The sequence below is a fragment of the Mytilus edulis genome, chromosome 2 (assembly GCF_963676685.1).
Source record: "Mytilus edulis chromosome 2, xbMytEdul2.2, whole genome shotgun sequence".
Lineage (NCBI taxonomy): Eukaryota > Metazoa > Mollusca > Bivalvia > Mytilida > Mytilidae > Mytilus > Mytilus edulis.
The window spans coordinates 59,883,084-59,899,237 of NC_092345.1; the positions used below are offsets into that span (position 1 = coordinate 59,883,084).

At 30.9% G+C, this 16,154-nt stretch overlaps 1 protein-coding gene across 1 annotated transcript; it reads left to right on the plus strand.

Annotated features, from left to right (window-relative positions):
- The first annotated feature begins 4,858 nt into the window (after positions 1-4,858).
- LOC139512560 (large ribosomal subunit protein uL14) lies at positions 4,859-15,919 on the plus strand. The gene is made up of 5 exons (XM_071300275.1): positions 4,859-4,949; positions 7,634-7,717; positions 8,091-8,219; positions 8,874-8,987; positions 15,818-15,919. The coding sequence occupies exons 1-5, from the start codon at positions 4,937-4,939 to the stop codon at positions 15,898-15,900; spliced, it is 423 nt and encodes a 140-aa protein (XP_071156376.1). The 5' UTR covers positions 4,859-4,936; the 3' UTR covers positions 15,901-15,919.
- The last annotated feature ends 235 nt before the right edge of the window (positions 15,920-16,154 follow it).

Sequence of the window (16,154 nt, forward strand, 5' to 3'; positions counted from 1 at the left end):
GCCTTCAACAATGAGGTACACATGGGGTTGAACATGTTTGTAGGCGCACAACCCTCTCCTAATCGGGGACAATTGTGTAACGGTGCAAACATATGAAAAAACTATGAAAATTCGTTTGAAAGGGTTTAACTCGTTAGATCACGGGCGCTGTTGGATTTGATCACCCCCTTTCTTTATCAAAAAAAAAATCCCTCTATCCTTACTTTATTTAAGGGGGCCACTCCACAAACGCCTGTGATACAAAGCAGAAAACATCAAACAAAATCACAGACTGGACGTGGCAGGCTATTTATACATTCCTTTTACAACAAAAACTTTTTATGTACAGATCCGAGAATACTTGCAGTTACTGACAGCTAGTTCGAAGCCTTTAACAACTAATTAAAAAAAATCGTGTATCAAAGACTATAGTATAAATCAGCACACATCCGACATCCATTGGATTTAGTGTAAAGACGTCATTACAGTCAGAGAAAAGCATTGGCCTTGTGCAATGCCAAGATATATGTATCGACAGATTTGGAACATTGCATGTGCATATTTATACATTTGCAATTAGATTTTTCAAACAACCATTGGATTCAATATGCTAACTTTTATTAGATAAGATTGTGTGGAAATGTAGTGCTAAGAGTTGAAAAGTCAAAACTGTCAGTAGAGTCAGATGTTATTAATTGAAATAAAACAAAAAACTAAAACCTTGCTCTCCACCTTCATTGTCATCTTCGTCTTCTAATCTGTTCCTGTTCGGAGCTGGTCGCACCTGCATATTAATCTTCTTTTTCTTGCGGTGACATTTGCAGAAAAAATATATCGCCATTGCAGACACTGACGTAATGGCGAAAATTGCAACAAATATAACCACTATTAACAATCCAGACCATTGATTATCCGTTGCCATCTGAAATTTGGGAATATGCTTATTTATTAAGGATGAACATAATATCATTTTTTTTTTTTTTTTTTTTTGCGAATTTTTCCTTTAAGAAATGCTCAAAATGTATTTTTCAGTACATGCTTTTCTTCGTCATTTGAAAACTAATGGATAATTGTCGGTTAGGCAATCATATAAAATTCTGTATTTCATATGTGTATGCAACTGACAAAAAAATACACTATAGTTTACTTGGCTCACTTTAATAATTTAAATTGAAATTGAAAAAAAAATGTTCTAGTCTAGCAAGCAATTGACCTAAGTCCTAAACATTCCCAACTATAAACTTTAAAGTCACCATAGAATTTTTTTCAATTAAAGAATATCAATACATCTATATTTGTTTTCCCCATGTGTGAATTATTGTAAAAAGACGTTTAAATTATACGTACCTTTTAGGGAAAAGTTAATTATGATTCAGAATATACCATTAATAATTCCGTAGTTTTTCCAGACTCTTGTTATTGAACTGTGCAGTGTGACCTTAGCATATATTTGACATAATCTTACTATGTTACTTAACGAGCGAGGAACAGATTAGAAGATTAAGCAGCTTACGAGTGGTTTTAGATTCTAATTATCAATTAGAGAAACGTGTGCGTATTTAAACCAAAATAAGGCTAAATCTTAATCCGAGAAAGCAAGTTCAAATTGAATATAGTATAGGGCATATTTTTAACGTGCTCATAAGTACTTAAAATAAATAATAAATAAGGAAAGGTTGAGAAGATTTTTTATATTATCGATTTGAATATTTTCATATAATTATTTTGTGAGGGATAAACACATGTACTCCAACTCTGTTTCAGAATTGAAGAAAAAAATATACGAATACGTATGCCAGTTTAGCTTGATTCGGTTCACATACTTGTATAACAATACAAAAATAAGGTCTTGAGAGCTTTTTACCGTGCTACAAGCGTACGTCGCGTGATATGAGACATATAATGCTGCGGCTGCGGTGTTAGTAATATGTATATAGCTCTATATTTCGTAACTCAAAGTATGCTTTCTACCTTGTTCACAGATTATTTAGACTAACTGCATAAGTCTCTGTTGTCATCTTTCTGGTGTCCTTGAATTAATTTTCATGGTTTAGCGACAGATAATAAACTGTACATATATAATAAATGACTTAACCATTAATTAAGAGTTACAGATTATGGAAAATTCTACATGTCTGTTGGCCAGGTTCGTTTGACCTTGATCACATTTATTGTATCAACGGTCAGTGTTAAAACCACTATATCAACAACAGGACACTTAAAATTACGTTTCTTTTAAAACAAATAAAAGCTACCTTTTGAGCAATTAAAATCCCTCCGAGCGAATTCATAGGTACATGAAAACACGGACAACATCACAACCAAACAGAAAAGCAAAACACTACAAAGAAAACTAAAGACCGAGCAACACGAACCCCACCATAAACTGGTAGTGAACTCTCGGGTACTTCGACCAAAACAGTTTAGGCACCACTAGTGTCACACTTTGTGTTTTAAACATGTTTTGAATATATAAACTATATCGCAGAATCTTCTGCTTAAAATAAAAATACGATATATTTTTTTTCTTAATACCTACACATTTTATTATCACAATCTAAATTGGGTGATCATTATGCGACACACATACATTCATTCATTTATTCATTCACTCAATTCTTTATTTTATTTCCTCTATCAAGAGATTGAATGAACAACATATATGTTAACGGATTAAATTACAAAAGTTTACAAAACAGACAACACAATACACTATTACATTATGTACACTTACAATAGTAAATTACCAAACGAACATTTTGATGGCAAAAAAAAGAAGAAAACAAAAAAGAAAACACAAAAATGTTCTCACTAACAATAGTTCATGTATTGGCACGCTACCGCATCATCCCTCTCGTGACTCTGCTATACTCAACAACACACAGTGCAACGTGTACGTGGCACAGATTGAGAAAACTGTTGGTGTCAACATTGACTGATTCAGACACGCATACAAAGAATTAATAGAATACAAAAACTCTTCAAAATTACATTTTAACAAATCAGAAATAATCTTCAATTAGTTTCCATGCAAGAAATATTTTACCCAAGATTCAATTCAGCAGGAACAAGTAATACTATATAGATTCAGTTACCGCAGAAGGATTTAACAATTACCGATGACCTTCTTGTGTAACGGTTTATTTCTTCCTCTGTGATATTTTATCCTGAGGATAATTTGTCCTGGTAATTTTTTTCCAGGCATGGTATTTCACAGGTTGATTTTTTCCAGAGGAGTGAAAATCGATCTGTGTTATGCGGATAGTATGTACCGGTATATATTTGCCGTACTATATTTCACAGAACCGTGTGAAATAGAGTCCCATTTACTACTATGTAGGTTACTCACAATCAGTATATACCTGACTATAATTATAAAATGTTTCACAAAGGTAGACCAAATTTGCATAATTTATCAAAGGGAGGTAATTATGAGCAATTTATATTTTAAAGATATTAATATAATATATATTTCTGAATCTATTTTATAGTGAAATTTTTCCTTGAACCTTATTTTATATATATTCATTGATATAAAAAGATGACTTACAACTTGATTTAATAAGACAGATAACATTTCACAGGTAAAAACTATCCAGCTGTTAAACATGCTTTTGTTCCAATATATTGTTATGCTATGATTTATCTGATTTCCATATAATCAACAACTACATGTACATCTCTGTCCCCAGACAAAACTATTTATAAAGTTAAAAAAATCATCAGAATCAAATTCTTCTATTACTGATAACAGTAGTAATGCAACTATATTTCTACCTTACTTTTAAATTTATATTTGTACTGAGATCTGAAAACAACTCACTTTAACATGTATTTCACTAACCTTATTTAATCATGATATTATTTTCACAATTACGATCTTTGAAATTACTTCTGGTTTTCTTCCCTATGTTTCATGATAATTTTCTCTTTAAAAGGATGATATTGACTTGAATATTTCAGGTAATTTTTTCAAGGATAATTTGTGAAATTATTTCCCATTATAATACATTTTTTTTAACAGTTTCGCTTTATTTCAAATACACTATTATTATTTCATAATATTTTTAAAGGATAAGTTTTTTCTAATAACTATTCAATAAGTTAACTACCAAGATGGAATTTCACGGCAAAGGAAAAAATATCCCAGGGAAATATTTTCCTCCGGATAAAAAAATAATAACAACTACTGTGACATTTTTTCCTCCGGATCAAATTTTACCCGGATATAATTTTGCTTTACACTTGCGGCTGTCCTTCGGTATATCGAGAAAAATGATCGCGGAAGAATAAGTAATGGTGATCAAGTATAGCGATTGATACAGGATCATGAACAGAAGAAAATATTATCGAGAAGGCACACGACACAGTAAATGGTATAGCTTATTTGCAATTTTAATGACAAATATTGGAAAAATTTAAATTGTTCAAAATTATGCCTTATTTTACGAGAAAATCAAGATTCAAAAGTTTACAAACCTACAATTATAGTCTACAAACGGCAGGTTTCTTATCGAAATTTCAATGCTTAGCACGGATGCACCGTAACATATTCAGTTCAGCTACATAATGTGCAATGGGTGCAATGCTTGATTCAACAAAATCGTTAAAAAAATAAACAATCGTTATTATATCATAAACATGCATACTAATGGTATATATTTTTTTATGTCCTCTTTTTAACTTCATGCATTTTTCACTCAGTCCTCAATTTTCAGCAAGTTTTCTTCCACCTTTTTCTTTTTTTCTGACATTGTTACAATGTTTTAGAAATTGCTTCAGGGTTCCTTATTTACTCATGCATCATTAGTCGGTCAAATAATCTTTATATTTATTTACAAGGCAATTGCGAAAGCAAAACATACATAGTCCCTAGCTTTTACCGGAAAAATTCTTAACCGGTCCCGTTCCCGAACCATTTATTAGCCTTTTTTATCTACTTCCTTTTTAATCCAACATGTCGAAAAGAGGTTAACATTTGTTACATTTCTATATTTAATCCACAATCATCTGTCAATCTGTATCTTACAAAGTTATGTTCATCTATAATTTAGGAAGATAAATGATTTAACTTGGTCGTCACATAGATATTTTGAAAATCAGACCAATAATAAAGGATGTTCGGCTTTATTTCTACGGTAGTGGTAGAAGAAGAGAAAAACAAATGCATAAACACATACCACAAGTTTGACATAAGAATCTATAACTTTAAAAGTGTTGTATTTAATACTACAAATTCATTCAATTGAATTTATAATGTTATAAAACTTAATTCTTCACAATGTTATTCCAGTCCAGTTACATTACCGTGTTGTGTGTCGCGCTCTGTCCCAGGTTAGGGGAGGGTTTGAGCTTAAATCTAGTCTAACCCACCACATTCTGTATGTGCCGGTCTCAAGCCAGGAGCCTATAGTCTAGTTCACTGGTTGTTATTGGTTCATGTCCGTCAATTTTGTTTTTGTGTTTTGTAATGAATTAGACAATTGCGTCACTACATACAGTATCGGGTCTAATTGTTGAAGGACTTATGTTTGCATATAATTGCTTACATCCACTTCATTTGAACTTTGGTGGATAGTTGGCAATAATACCACGTCTCTTTACTTATATATTTGACATGAATTTGTAGGTTGAAATTTCTTTGATTTATTATGTTTGAAGTCAGTATCCAAAACATTTATACATGACAGTGGACACCAAAAAGAACATGATAATTGTGCTGATCTCGAATGTGTTTAGGCCTTTATAAAAGTAGTGTACTTATAGTCGCCGTCGGCTGAAATTCGTAGCGGTTATCGGTAAAAATAATCTAAACTATCAATCGCGTTCACTCGAGATATGGTTTTTCACATTCCATTCATAAATCGCAAAAAGAAAAACCACTACTGACCTACCTTTTAAGTGATCGCACTGTAATAATCCTGACCTTCACTTTTTCATAGACGATTTTGAAAGGTGGAATCAGCCATTGTTTTTACCGGAAGTGTTTCCGTGGAGTTCAATTTCATAAAATTTGCATAAAGCGCGGGAAACCTTATCACATCAATGAAAGGAACATTTCAGGAAATTGCGTACAGTGACGAATGTCATATGTAAACAAATGATCCTCATAGAAACGAAGATGCCAGAATTACAATGGAAAATATTCTGGAAAATGTGAAGGTCAGGATTATTACAGTGTGATCACTTAAAAGGTAGGTCAGTAGTGGTTTTTCTTTTTGCGATTTATGAATGGAATGTGAAAAACTATATCTCGAGTGAACGCGATTAATAGTTTAGATTATTTTTACCGATAACCGCTACGAATTTCAGCTGACGGCGACTATAAGCTTTATTTGTGGGATGTAACCAGAAAGCCCTGATTTGGTGATTGATTGGTGTTTCAGTGATATTGTTGTCTTTTTTCAAAACTACCTCTACCGTTTTTTATTGGGAAAAATGCATATTTTTTATTGAAATTGGGAAATATTATTCTAAACACATCTCCGATTTTTTGCTGACCTTTGCTGTCTTTTTTGCACTGTTTTTTCATGTATATACATTTTCAACCCGGAAGATACTTTTCAGAGAGGGGAAAGAAACAAAAGCAATGATGGTACTTAATGCATTGAAAACCACATGTGTTACAAACACCATGATGATTCTGATCAGAAAACCGGATCTCAAAAGTGCTTTTTAATATCAAAATAATAACATGAATACGATATTTACAAACCTTACTACCAATGCCATTACTGTTTGGGGAAAATGTAGACCTTTTTGGGAGGAATCTTAAGCCATTTTTTTTAGAAATTGGGAATTTTCTCTAGGGGAAAAGGCCGAATTTCGGCTGTTATTTGAAGCAAACAATATCACTGTGTTTAAATGCCACTTTAGCACCTAGTCATTTAAGTCATTCACCTGCCACATGTGGGTTTCAAAGTCACAATCTCTGTGTTGACAGGCTAGTGATAACGTAGTTTGACTTGGCTTAATCACTCCGCCACGCAGTCTCCCTCCCCCTGTGAAAATGTGTATGCCTAAATGAAAATGTTACGTCAGTGGTTAAATTTCAATTGTTTGGGACATTACTAGAGTCAGAAACAGCAATTTATGTATAGTTCAAAAATATACTTCACTGTACCCAATCTTGTTGAAATCTATTCCTGAAAATTTAAACTAAGTTATAATAAATGTAACCCCTTTCCAACTACAAATGTAGTACACTTTTCATTACCACCACAATTCATTACAAAAGTGACCTGAAGAAGGTTAACACTGAAAAGAGAGATATTTTCTTACAGGATCTCTTATATCTCAAACATACTAGCATTAAAAACCTTTGATGGGTGGTCTAAACCATTCCATATTTTATGTGTATGGCAGAGAGCAGGAATAACAATTAACAAGTCTTTGGTTTGAACCAATTGGGATTGAATGAATGCAATCCAGGTGAGCACAGTACACTTCCACAAGACCCATGAAGCGGTAAACTTTTGAAAAATGTTATAAATACATGTACATGTATGTCATGTTGAAGTAAATTATTTGACCTAAAAACAAAGTATTGCTGTAGATAAAAATGCCGAGAAAGATGAATACTCATATATTTTACTGAATAAATATGTTAAGTCTGCATTGTATACTCATTACAATTTATCTATTCCAATTTTAGGAAGAGGAGGTTCCGCAGGAGGAAAGTTCAGGATCTCCTTGGCTTTGCCAGTTGGAGCAGTTATTAATTGTGCTGATAATACAGGTATGAGAACATGTAAGGCCTGGTATAAGGAGTAATCCACAAAAGCTATCAACAGATGTGACAAAATGTTTGATATTTTCATAAAGTATTATTTCAGGAAATGTGAAGATTTAAAAACATTTTAGTACAGAAAATATTTTCTTGATGACTAAACTATTGATGTTGACTCCATAAAGATCAAAATAATTCTGTCAAAATATATAAAAAAAAAAAAAAATAATCAAGTTAATAGTTTGATTCATAAGTAATGCCCAAACTATACAAAATGTATCATCCTTCAGAAAGAATAGAAAATTAAATGCTTTTAACGTGACATTGAAATATCAGTGAACTTGTTTAACGTAGATTCTGAATGGATATTGAAATTTTTCAGGAGCAAAGAACCTGTATGTGATTGCTGTCCATGGTATTAAAGGACGTTTGAACAGAATGCCAGCTGCTGGGGCTGGTGATATGTTTGTAGCCACAGTGAAGAAGGGAAAACCAGAACTTCGTAAAAAAGGTCAGCGCAATAACAGTGTTCCAAATTTCCTTAAATGTGATATGTGTTTGGACTCAAATTTAAAGCATAGACTTGCCAATAAAAGTTTAAAACAAAATTCCTAAAAACTATGTGAAGTTGTGACCTTTTAAAAAAAATCTTCTGGATACAGACAAATTTATACCAAAACTTGGTTACAATCAACTGTAAGTGTTAAAATAAAAATAAAAATCCCCATAATATATGAGAAATCATGTGATGACTTGGTTCTGGCCATCTTGCAGGAAAAAAATATGATGTGATTCTTTCAGAACGGTGTTTGATAAAAAGAAAAATTTACAAATCTGGAAAAAAACTAATGTGAAAACCAATGGCCGGCCTCCTTGATTAGAAAAAAAGACTAAATGTTTGAATACTAGCAACCGTCATTAAAAAATGATTGTCGCCAAACTTCAAGGAAGCTATCTTTCAAAGAACTAACACATCTACAGATTAAGATGGATCCAATATATACAGAAATTAAACAAAAAGTACATGCACATGAATTCATATAAAGGTTTTTGCATTTATTCTTTCATATGCATGACTGTGTGATTAATTTTACCTATTAGAAATATAAACATTTTCTCATCAAAACTCTGAATTTGTTTTAACAAATCTACTTTTTATTTTTAGTAATGCCGGCAGTAGTGGTGAGACAAAGGAAACCTGTTCGGAGGAAGGATGGGGTGTTCATTTATTTTGAAGACAATGCGGGGGTCATAGTAAATGTGAAAGGAGAAATGAAAGGTAAAATTTCTGCTGTTTATTGTAAAAAATATGTTTAAGTCGGTATAATAGATATTCTGATAAGCTGTTTGTTGACATAACAGTTGTAGGGCTTACTCCACACCTTTGATCAGAACAGGACAACACATTTATTTCAAATGAAGCATTCCTCAACCTAGTTATATACTGGGGTGTAAAATTAGTTTTCAAAAAAATTATGCAGAGATGCAGATAATATACTAATAAAAAAAACTTGAAGAAATCTATATCAACTGCTAAACTTTGATGGGTGCATAAAAAAAAGATTGAATTTTAAAATGCATTCACTATATATTTCTGATCATAAAAACAAATAAAAATTAATCTGTTTTTATTGAATTTTGTGAAAAAATATTTGTTGGTCAATTTTTATGCCCCACCTACGATAGTAGAGGGGCATTATGTTTTCTGGTCTGTGGGTCCTTCCTTCTGTTCGTCTGTCCGTTTATGCCCCACCTACAATAGTAGAGGGGCATTATGTTTTCTGGTCTGTGTCCGTCTGTTCGTTCGTCCCGCTTCAGGTTAAAGTTTTTTGTCAAGGTAGTTTTTGATGAAGCTGAAGTCCAATCAACTTGAAACTTGAAACAATATGATCTTTCTTATTTTAAGGCCAAATTAGACTTTTGACCCCAATTTCACGGTCCACTGAACATAGAAAATGAAAGTTCAAGTTTCAGGTTAAAGATTTTGGTCAAGGTAGTTTTTGATGAAGCTGAGGTCTAATCAAATTTAAACTTGGTACACATGTTCGCTATTGAATGATCTTTCTACTTTGAATGCCAAATTAGACTTTTTAACCAATTTCACAGTCCATTGAATATGGAAAATGATAATGCGACTGGGGCATCCGTGTACTTTGGACACATTTTTGTTTCATCTTAAAAAGAAAACATAATTTAAAAAAAAATTATATATACATTATTGAGTTGTTGTTTTGTATGATAAATTGTTATAATTAAAGAGTTAAATCCAGATTTGAAATATTGGCTAGAAATGTGCAACATTATAGAGTCCTAATCTCATAGATAAGATAAGATAAAAACTAGTTTATTAAAGTGTCACATATTGATCTACATTAAAATACATAACAATGTTAACATCATAAAAAAGAGGATCAATACCCAGCCTATAAAGACGAGACACTGTATATACAAAAAAAAACTATAACAGATATTACTTATACTGAAGGAAAATGTTTTTTATAAAAAGGCATAGTCATGCATTACATGATTTAAAACTCATTAAATATGTACACACAATTATAAAATATCTATTCATGAATGCTTCAAAATAATAATATAGAACTTACTAATAAAAATCAACAATAAATAAAAAAGAAGTATAATTACAGTTTAGTTCTCTTAAAAACGCCACTAGGGTAAAGGTTACTTAAAATTCAGTAAAAATACAGCAAAAAATAAATCAGTATATATACTCCTTCATGATAAAACATGAACCTCTGTCAAAAGTTTTATCTTGCTGGCCATGTGTAAGACATAAAAATCTGCTCTTATAGTATACTGGTACATGTATATTCAATATCCAAATCATTACTGGTTAAAGCAAATCAAATTTACTATTTAAATTCCCTATATTGTAGAAGGCGAGACCTTTTACTGTATAAATAAGGAAATGTAATAATATTGCCAATGAGAAAAAAAAATCCCCAGAAACAAAAGAACAAGAATGAAGGATACTGTATGTCCTTCAGTCATTATCACATCTTCGCTAACCAAGGGTTACGATCCACTCCCGCTCTCTCCACCCTTGGCAGATTAAGCCAACATTTGTGATATCAATGTTGCGCCATCTATCGGAAGATTAAATTTAAGCCTATTTCAAATACATTATTGTTGACCAATGGTAGCACTTTTACTCTTCAATTTGGAGGTAAAAACACGGTAGCATCTAGATTCTACACACTTGGTAAAGCCGGAAACGAAAATATATGTCAACATTCATGCATTTGTGCATGAAACATACACAGGAACTTCTATTAGTTCATTAAAAACATTCAAGCTGTCACTAAATATAGTCTTATGTTTAGTGATGTAAAGACTTGTTACAATTAAGACCCAATCATGACTAAAAATTATTCAAATGAAAAGAAAAAAAAACAGCTGAGGCACCTCATTAATGATAATGGGCAAAGTCAAAATAAATGGTTCCTTGCATATATAGCAATAATTATCAACCATGCTGATAATTTGATTGGATAATTTGATTTCAAATGATGTGGTTTAATGTGTAGAATATTCCTGCAAAATTTCTTTGGGAAATCTCAAGTATTAAAAAAATTATGTTAAAAAAAGATGCCAAAATTGTCAGGAGTGCAACACTTTTTTGTGACATTTTGAAAAAATACTTTTTTTTCAAGACACAGCAAATTGTTTTATGGAGTGATATGCCATAAATTCTTATTTCTTTGAAAACTGTTATATCTTAGTAATGATTCTAGCTCAAAATGAAGCTTTTCCATTGAACCGTTTTGATACAGATGTGTTTTGAAAAAAAGTTGTGCCATGTCAGGAGTGCAACACAAAAATTAGTATTACTGAGGAATAGAATGAATTTTGCTCAAATGACTCACACCTAAACATAAACAAAAGTCAATACTGTTAAACAAATATGTCCTTTCTAGAATAAATAGTTTATTTACCTGATTATTGATATAAATAATGTGTGAGAGTCAAGTAAATAAGGCCTCCCTATGAGTGTCAGGAGTGCAACTTTGAAGTTTAAAGACTCACACTTAAAAAATACAAAAGCAAATATATGGTTCTGTTTTATTTTTCAAAAGATACTATACTAGATACAAGATTGAACCCAAAGAGTAGTCTGATAGACAAGGAACTTTTCTTTTAGAACCATTTCTTTGATGTCAGGAGTGCAACACTTTTAAAATGACATTTTCTTGGACTTACATTTTAAGATAATCTCACCTCCTAGTGACTTATTTGCATCTAAACATGTTTTCTAACTATTTAGGTTACATGTATGAGGTATCATAAATTCTTAAAGGTAGGTTTCAAAGCAGGACTTAGATCCAAGAATTGTTTTTTGTCACAGGCAAACATATTTTAATGCTAAATATTCATATAATTTTCAAATTATGGAAAGTAATTGTCTTAAACTTTGTCATTTGATAAGGAAATAACCATATTTCATTTTACAAGTTTTAGAATGGTTTCATGTAACACTTATTAAATTATTATAATTGTTATAACAAACTATTAATTGTGTTGCACTCCTGACATGGATTTATCATAACAAACCATTTATCAATTTTTGAGTTCAATTTTAAGACCCAATCTTTCAATGAATGAAAGATGGGAAAGATGGTTGTGAAACTAAGCTTTAGAGTAATATCAGACAGGCTAAGTGCATACAAAGTCAACAAGAACTTCAATTTTGAGGAGTAGAAAATTGAGAAAAACAATGAAATAAGATCCTAATCTGAAGGACAATCTAGACAAATATAAACAAAGAAAGAATAAAGAAAACAAAACAATGTAACACTTAATTCAAAAGACTTTGACCAGAATTAAAACACATATGAGAAAAGGAAAACAAAACAGAGAAAGTGGCAACAAAAGAGAAGAAGAAAATTGACACAAGCTGAAAAAGTTGCAAACCAGCAGAAAATTGTTCAGTCATGTAGCAAAGGTACAGATGCACTAAAAATACCTAGAGAAATCAGAAAGAGAAGTCAAAGAAAAAGACATCTGCCTGACCATTCCAAATCTTGTGGTAAAACAATTGAGCACATCATATCCACAGCTACACCAAGGTGGTTGTCAGAGTTAATGAGAACTGATGGCAGCTGTGTACCAGAAATTGACGAGTCTTAAATATGTTGAAATATAAACAAAGATGAGGAACCCCATAAAGATCTGAAAACTGTTGAAAAGAAAATGACATTTTCAAAGAGTTCCTTAGTTCTAAGTCTAAGTTTTTTAGGTAGCCTCTATTCTTTTTGAAAATGCCAGTTTCTTTTCAAGTTTCCAGATCTATTAAGTGTCTCTCAACTTTATTTCCACTTCAGCACCCATCAATTTCTAGCACACTTCCACCAGTACTGATTAGTTCTTACAACTACCTTGGTTTAGCTGTGGATATGATGTATTCAATTGTTTTAGGGTAATATTTGGGTTTGTCAGGACGAATTAGTCTTCTCTTTCTGATTTCTCTCTATGGTGTATCTGTACCTGTACTTTTACTTATCGACTGGATATTCTTCTGTGAGTTTGGATTTATTTTTTTTTGGCTTGTGTAAATTTATTTTTCTCTTCTGTTGCCAATCTCTCTGGGTTTTTTTTTTTTCATTTTTCATATCTATGTTTTTGTTTTCATGTTTAAGTCTTTGTAATTAAGTTTTACATTTCTTGTTCTTTCTTTGGTTATATAATGTCTAGTGTATCCTTGAGGTGGATCTTCTTTCAGATTTTTTCTCAATTTTCTGCTCATCAAAGTTATAGTCGATGTTGACTTTGATGGTGTGTTTTGGTCCCTTATTAGTCTGTCTGATTTTATTCTCAAGTAAGTTTAGTAAGTTTAGTTTCATCAAATAATTTTCCCATCTTTTATATTTATTTTAAGGTTGGATAGGCAAGATGAACTCAAAATTTGTGAAACTTTCTATGATAAAAATATTGAATATGTGCAAAAACTTTTTGTTGTGGTAAATTCATGTCAGGAGCTCAACAAAATTAACTGTTTGTGATTACAGTTATAATAATTTAATTAGTATTTCATGAAACCATTATAAAACTTTTGAAACTAAAATATGGTTATTTCTCATTAAAATGCACAGTTTATGAGAATCAGCTTCCTAAATTCTAAAATTATATAAAAATTTGTCATTCAAGAATTTTTGATTGGGACAAATATATTTAAATAAATAAATTTATAAGTCCTGCTTTGAAATTCTAAAAGAATATGTTTGTTATACAGGATTGTCTTTTATTTTTATTTATATGTGAGCCATTAAAGCAAAAATTATTCTATTCCTCAGTAATATTATTTTTTGTGTTGCACTCCTGACATGGCACAACTTTTTTTCAAAACACATCTGTATCAAAACGGTTCAATGGATAAGCTTCATTCTGAGCTGAAATCATCCCTAAGACATACTAGTTGTAATATACATAAGAATCTATGGCACATGTCATCATATTACAAGTTGCTGTGTCTTTCAAATAAAACTCTTTTTTTTAAATGTCAAGAAAAAGTGTTGCACTCCTGACAATTTTGGCATCTTTTTTAATGTAATTTTTCTAATGCTTGAAATTTTCCAAAGATATTTAGGAGGATTATTCTACACATTAAGCCACAACATTCAGCCCATTTTAACATTGCAATCACTGCCATTTTAAAAAAATAGTAGCGAAATGTGATGAGATGTGAATTTATGTATACAAAAAGTGATATATATGATATAGCTCAAAAAAATATTGTTTAAATGAAAATAAAATGTCAAATCTGAAAGGCATAAATGTATATAAACACTTAATTTAGAAATCATGGTATGTTTTGATGATGTATAAACTATTTTGTTATGATATATATTGAATGTCAGGAGTGCAACAAGATAGGGGAAATAAAGTACCTTATATAGGTAATAATTTAAAAAAAAAATAAGAGTTCAGAAAAATTTTGAAGATTGCAGATCTCTTTTTAAGCTGTTAAACAACAATTCTGATGGATATTTAATGGAATTTAGTTCATAGTTTGGTAACTTACCCTCAATTGTATAAGAATGTGTCAGCAAAATGAATTTAAATATGGTCTGAAGTGCATAAGATGCATAAGGTAAAACAGAAATTACATTCAAATGACAGATTTAGGTCTTTATAAACCAGCAATGATTAAAAAAAATTTAAAAATCATGAGCATTTTGTTCTAGTTTCTGTATTTTAGTTTGGTGTATAATATGTCAGGAGTGCAACAAAAACAGGGGAAATTGGATGTATTTTCTGTTTGATACATCTTTTTTATTAAAAAATTTATCTATCATTTTTTTTCGTCAGTGAATTTAAAAAAGGGTTACTTTTGATAAGAAGAAGGTTTTTTATCAACTTATTGATGAATTATTTTTTAATTAAAACTTTTTCAATCAACTTTAAATGAATTGATACAAAAAAATAGCCAAAAACATTAAAAAAAATTATAATCAAAGATGAGATTATTATTTTTTGCATTAAAAGTCATGTTTGGATTTCTGCAATCAAATGGGGTGAAAAAAATATTAATATTTGATAGTATTTGTTTGGAATCATATTCCCAAAAGGTATACTTGATTTATTTTTTTTCAATTGGTTTATGTCAATAAAGTTTCAGAACTTTTTTGTTTCTTTATACTTTTTTTATATCGTTTTGGATTTATTAACTTAAATGTATATGTATCAAGATACTATAAAAGAAAATGGACTAAAATTATGTTGAAATTTGACCAAAAAAAATAAATTTGGACCATTTTTTTTGACTTTGCCCTATTAAAGAAAAAAATTTGTCTGACAGCCTTTTTAGTACTTGCTTGGGCTGTGGGAAGTTTGAGCCCAGAGAATATTTTAAACATTGAAATTTCTGACCCAGACTTGGGGCATGCAAGTTTATGTCTAGAAATTAGTAATAGATCTTTTTTCATGTAAAATCACATATCCTTTGATTCCTTATTAATTTTTCTCCACCACAAACATGTGCCTTTATTCAAGTGTCCTGTAGTAAAAAAAAAGGGAAGCTTTTTATTTATTTATTTTAGATCATGCTCTCTGCATTTAACCTTGTATAGCTTCTTTTGTTTTCTGTTTTAGGTTCAGCTATCACAGGACCTGTTGCAAAAGAATGTGCAGATTTATGGCCCCGTATAGCTTCAAATGCCAGTTCAATATCATAATAAAATACTGTGGACTTCATTGTATTAGTTTTATATTATATTGTTTTATAAATATGTGGGAATACATTTGTTCAGGCACTATTGGTATGACTACAGATGTGAATCTATAAGTCATTCACAGATTGAATAATTTGAACAATCAATTCTATAGAAGCAGTACCTTATCTTTTGATAAACATATGTATACTTTTCAACAATATTCCACTATAAAAAAATGCTCATCAAAATCCTTACCTGGTGTTTGAAAAAGAGGT

What these genes read in the sequence shown, in the direction of transcription:
- LOC139512560 (XM_071300275.1), top strand. An exon ending in ACCAGAACTTCGTAAAAAAG is followed by an intron (nt 8,220 to 8,873) that starts GTCAGCGCAATA and finishes TTTTATTTTTAG; the next exon opens with TAATGCCGGCAGTAGTGGTG. An exon ending in TGTGAAAGGAGAAATGAAAG is followed by an intron (nt 8,988 to 15,817) that starts GTAAAATTTCTG and finishes TTTCTGTTTTAG; the next exon opens with GTTCAGCTATCACAGGACCT.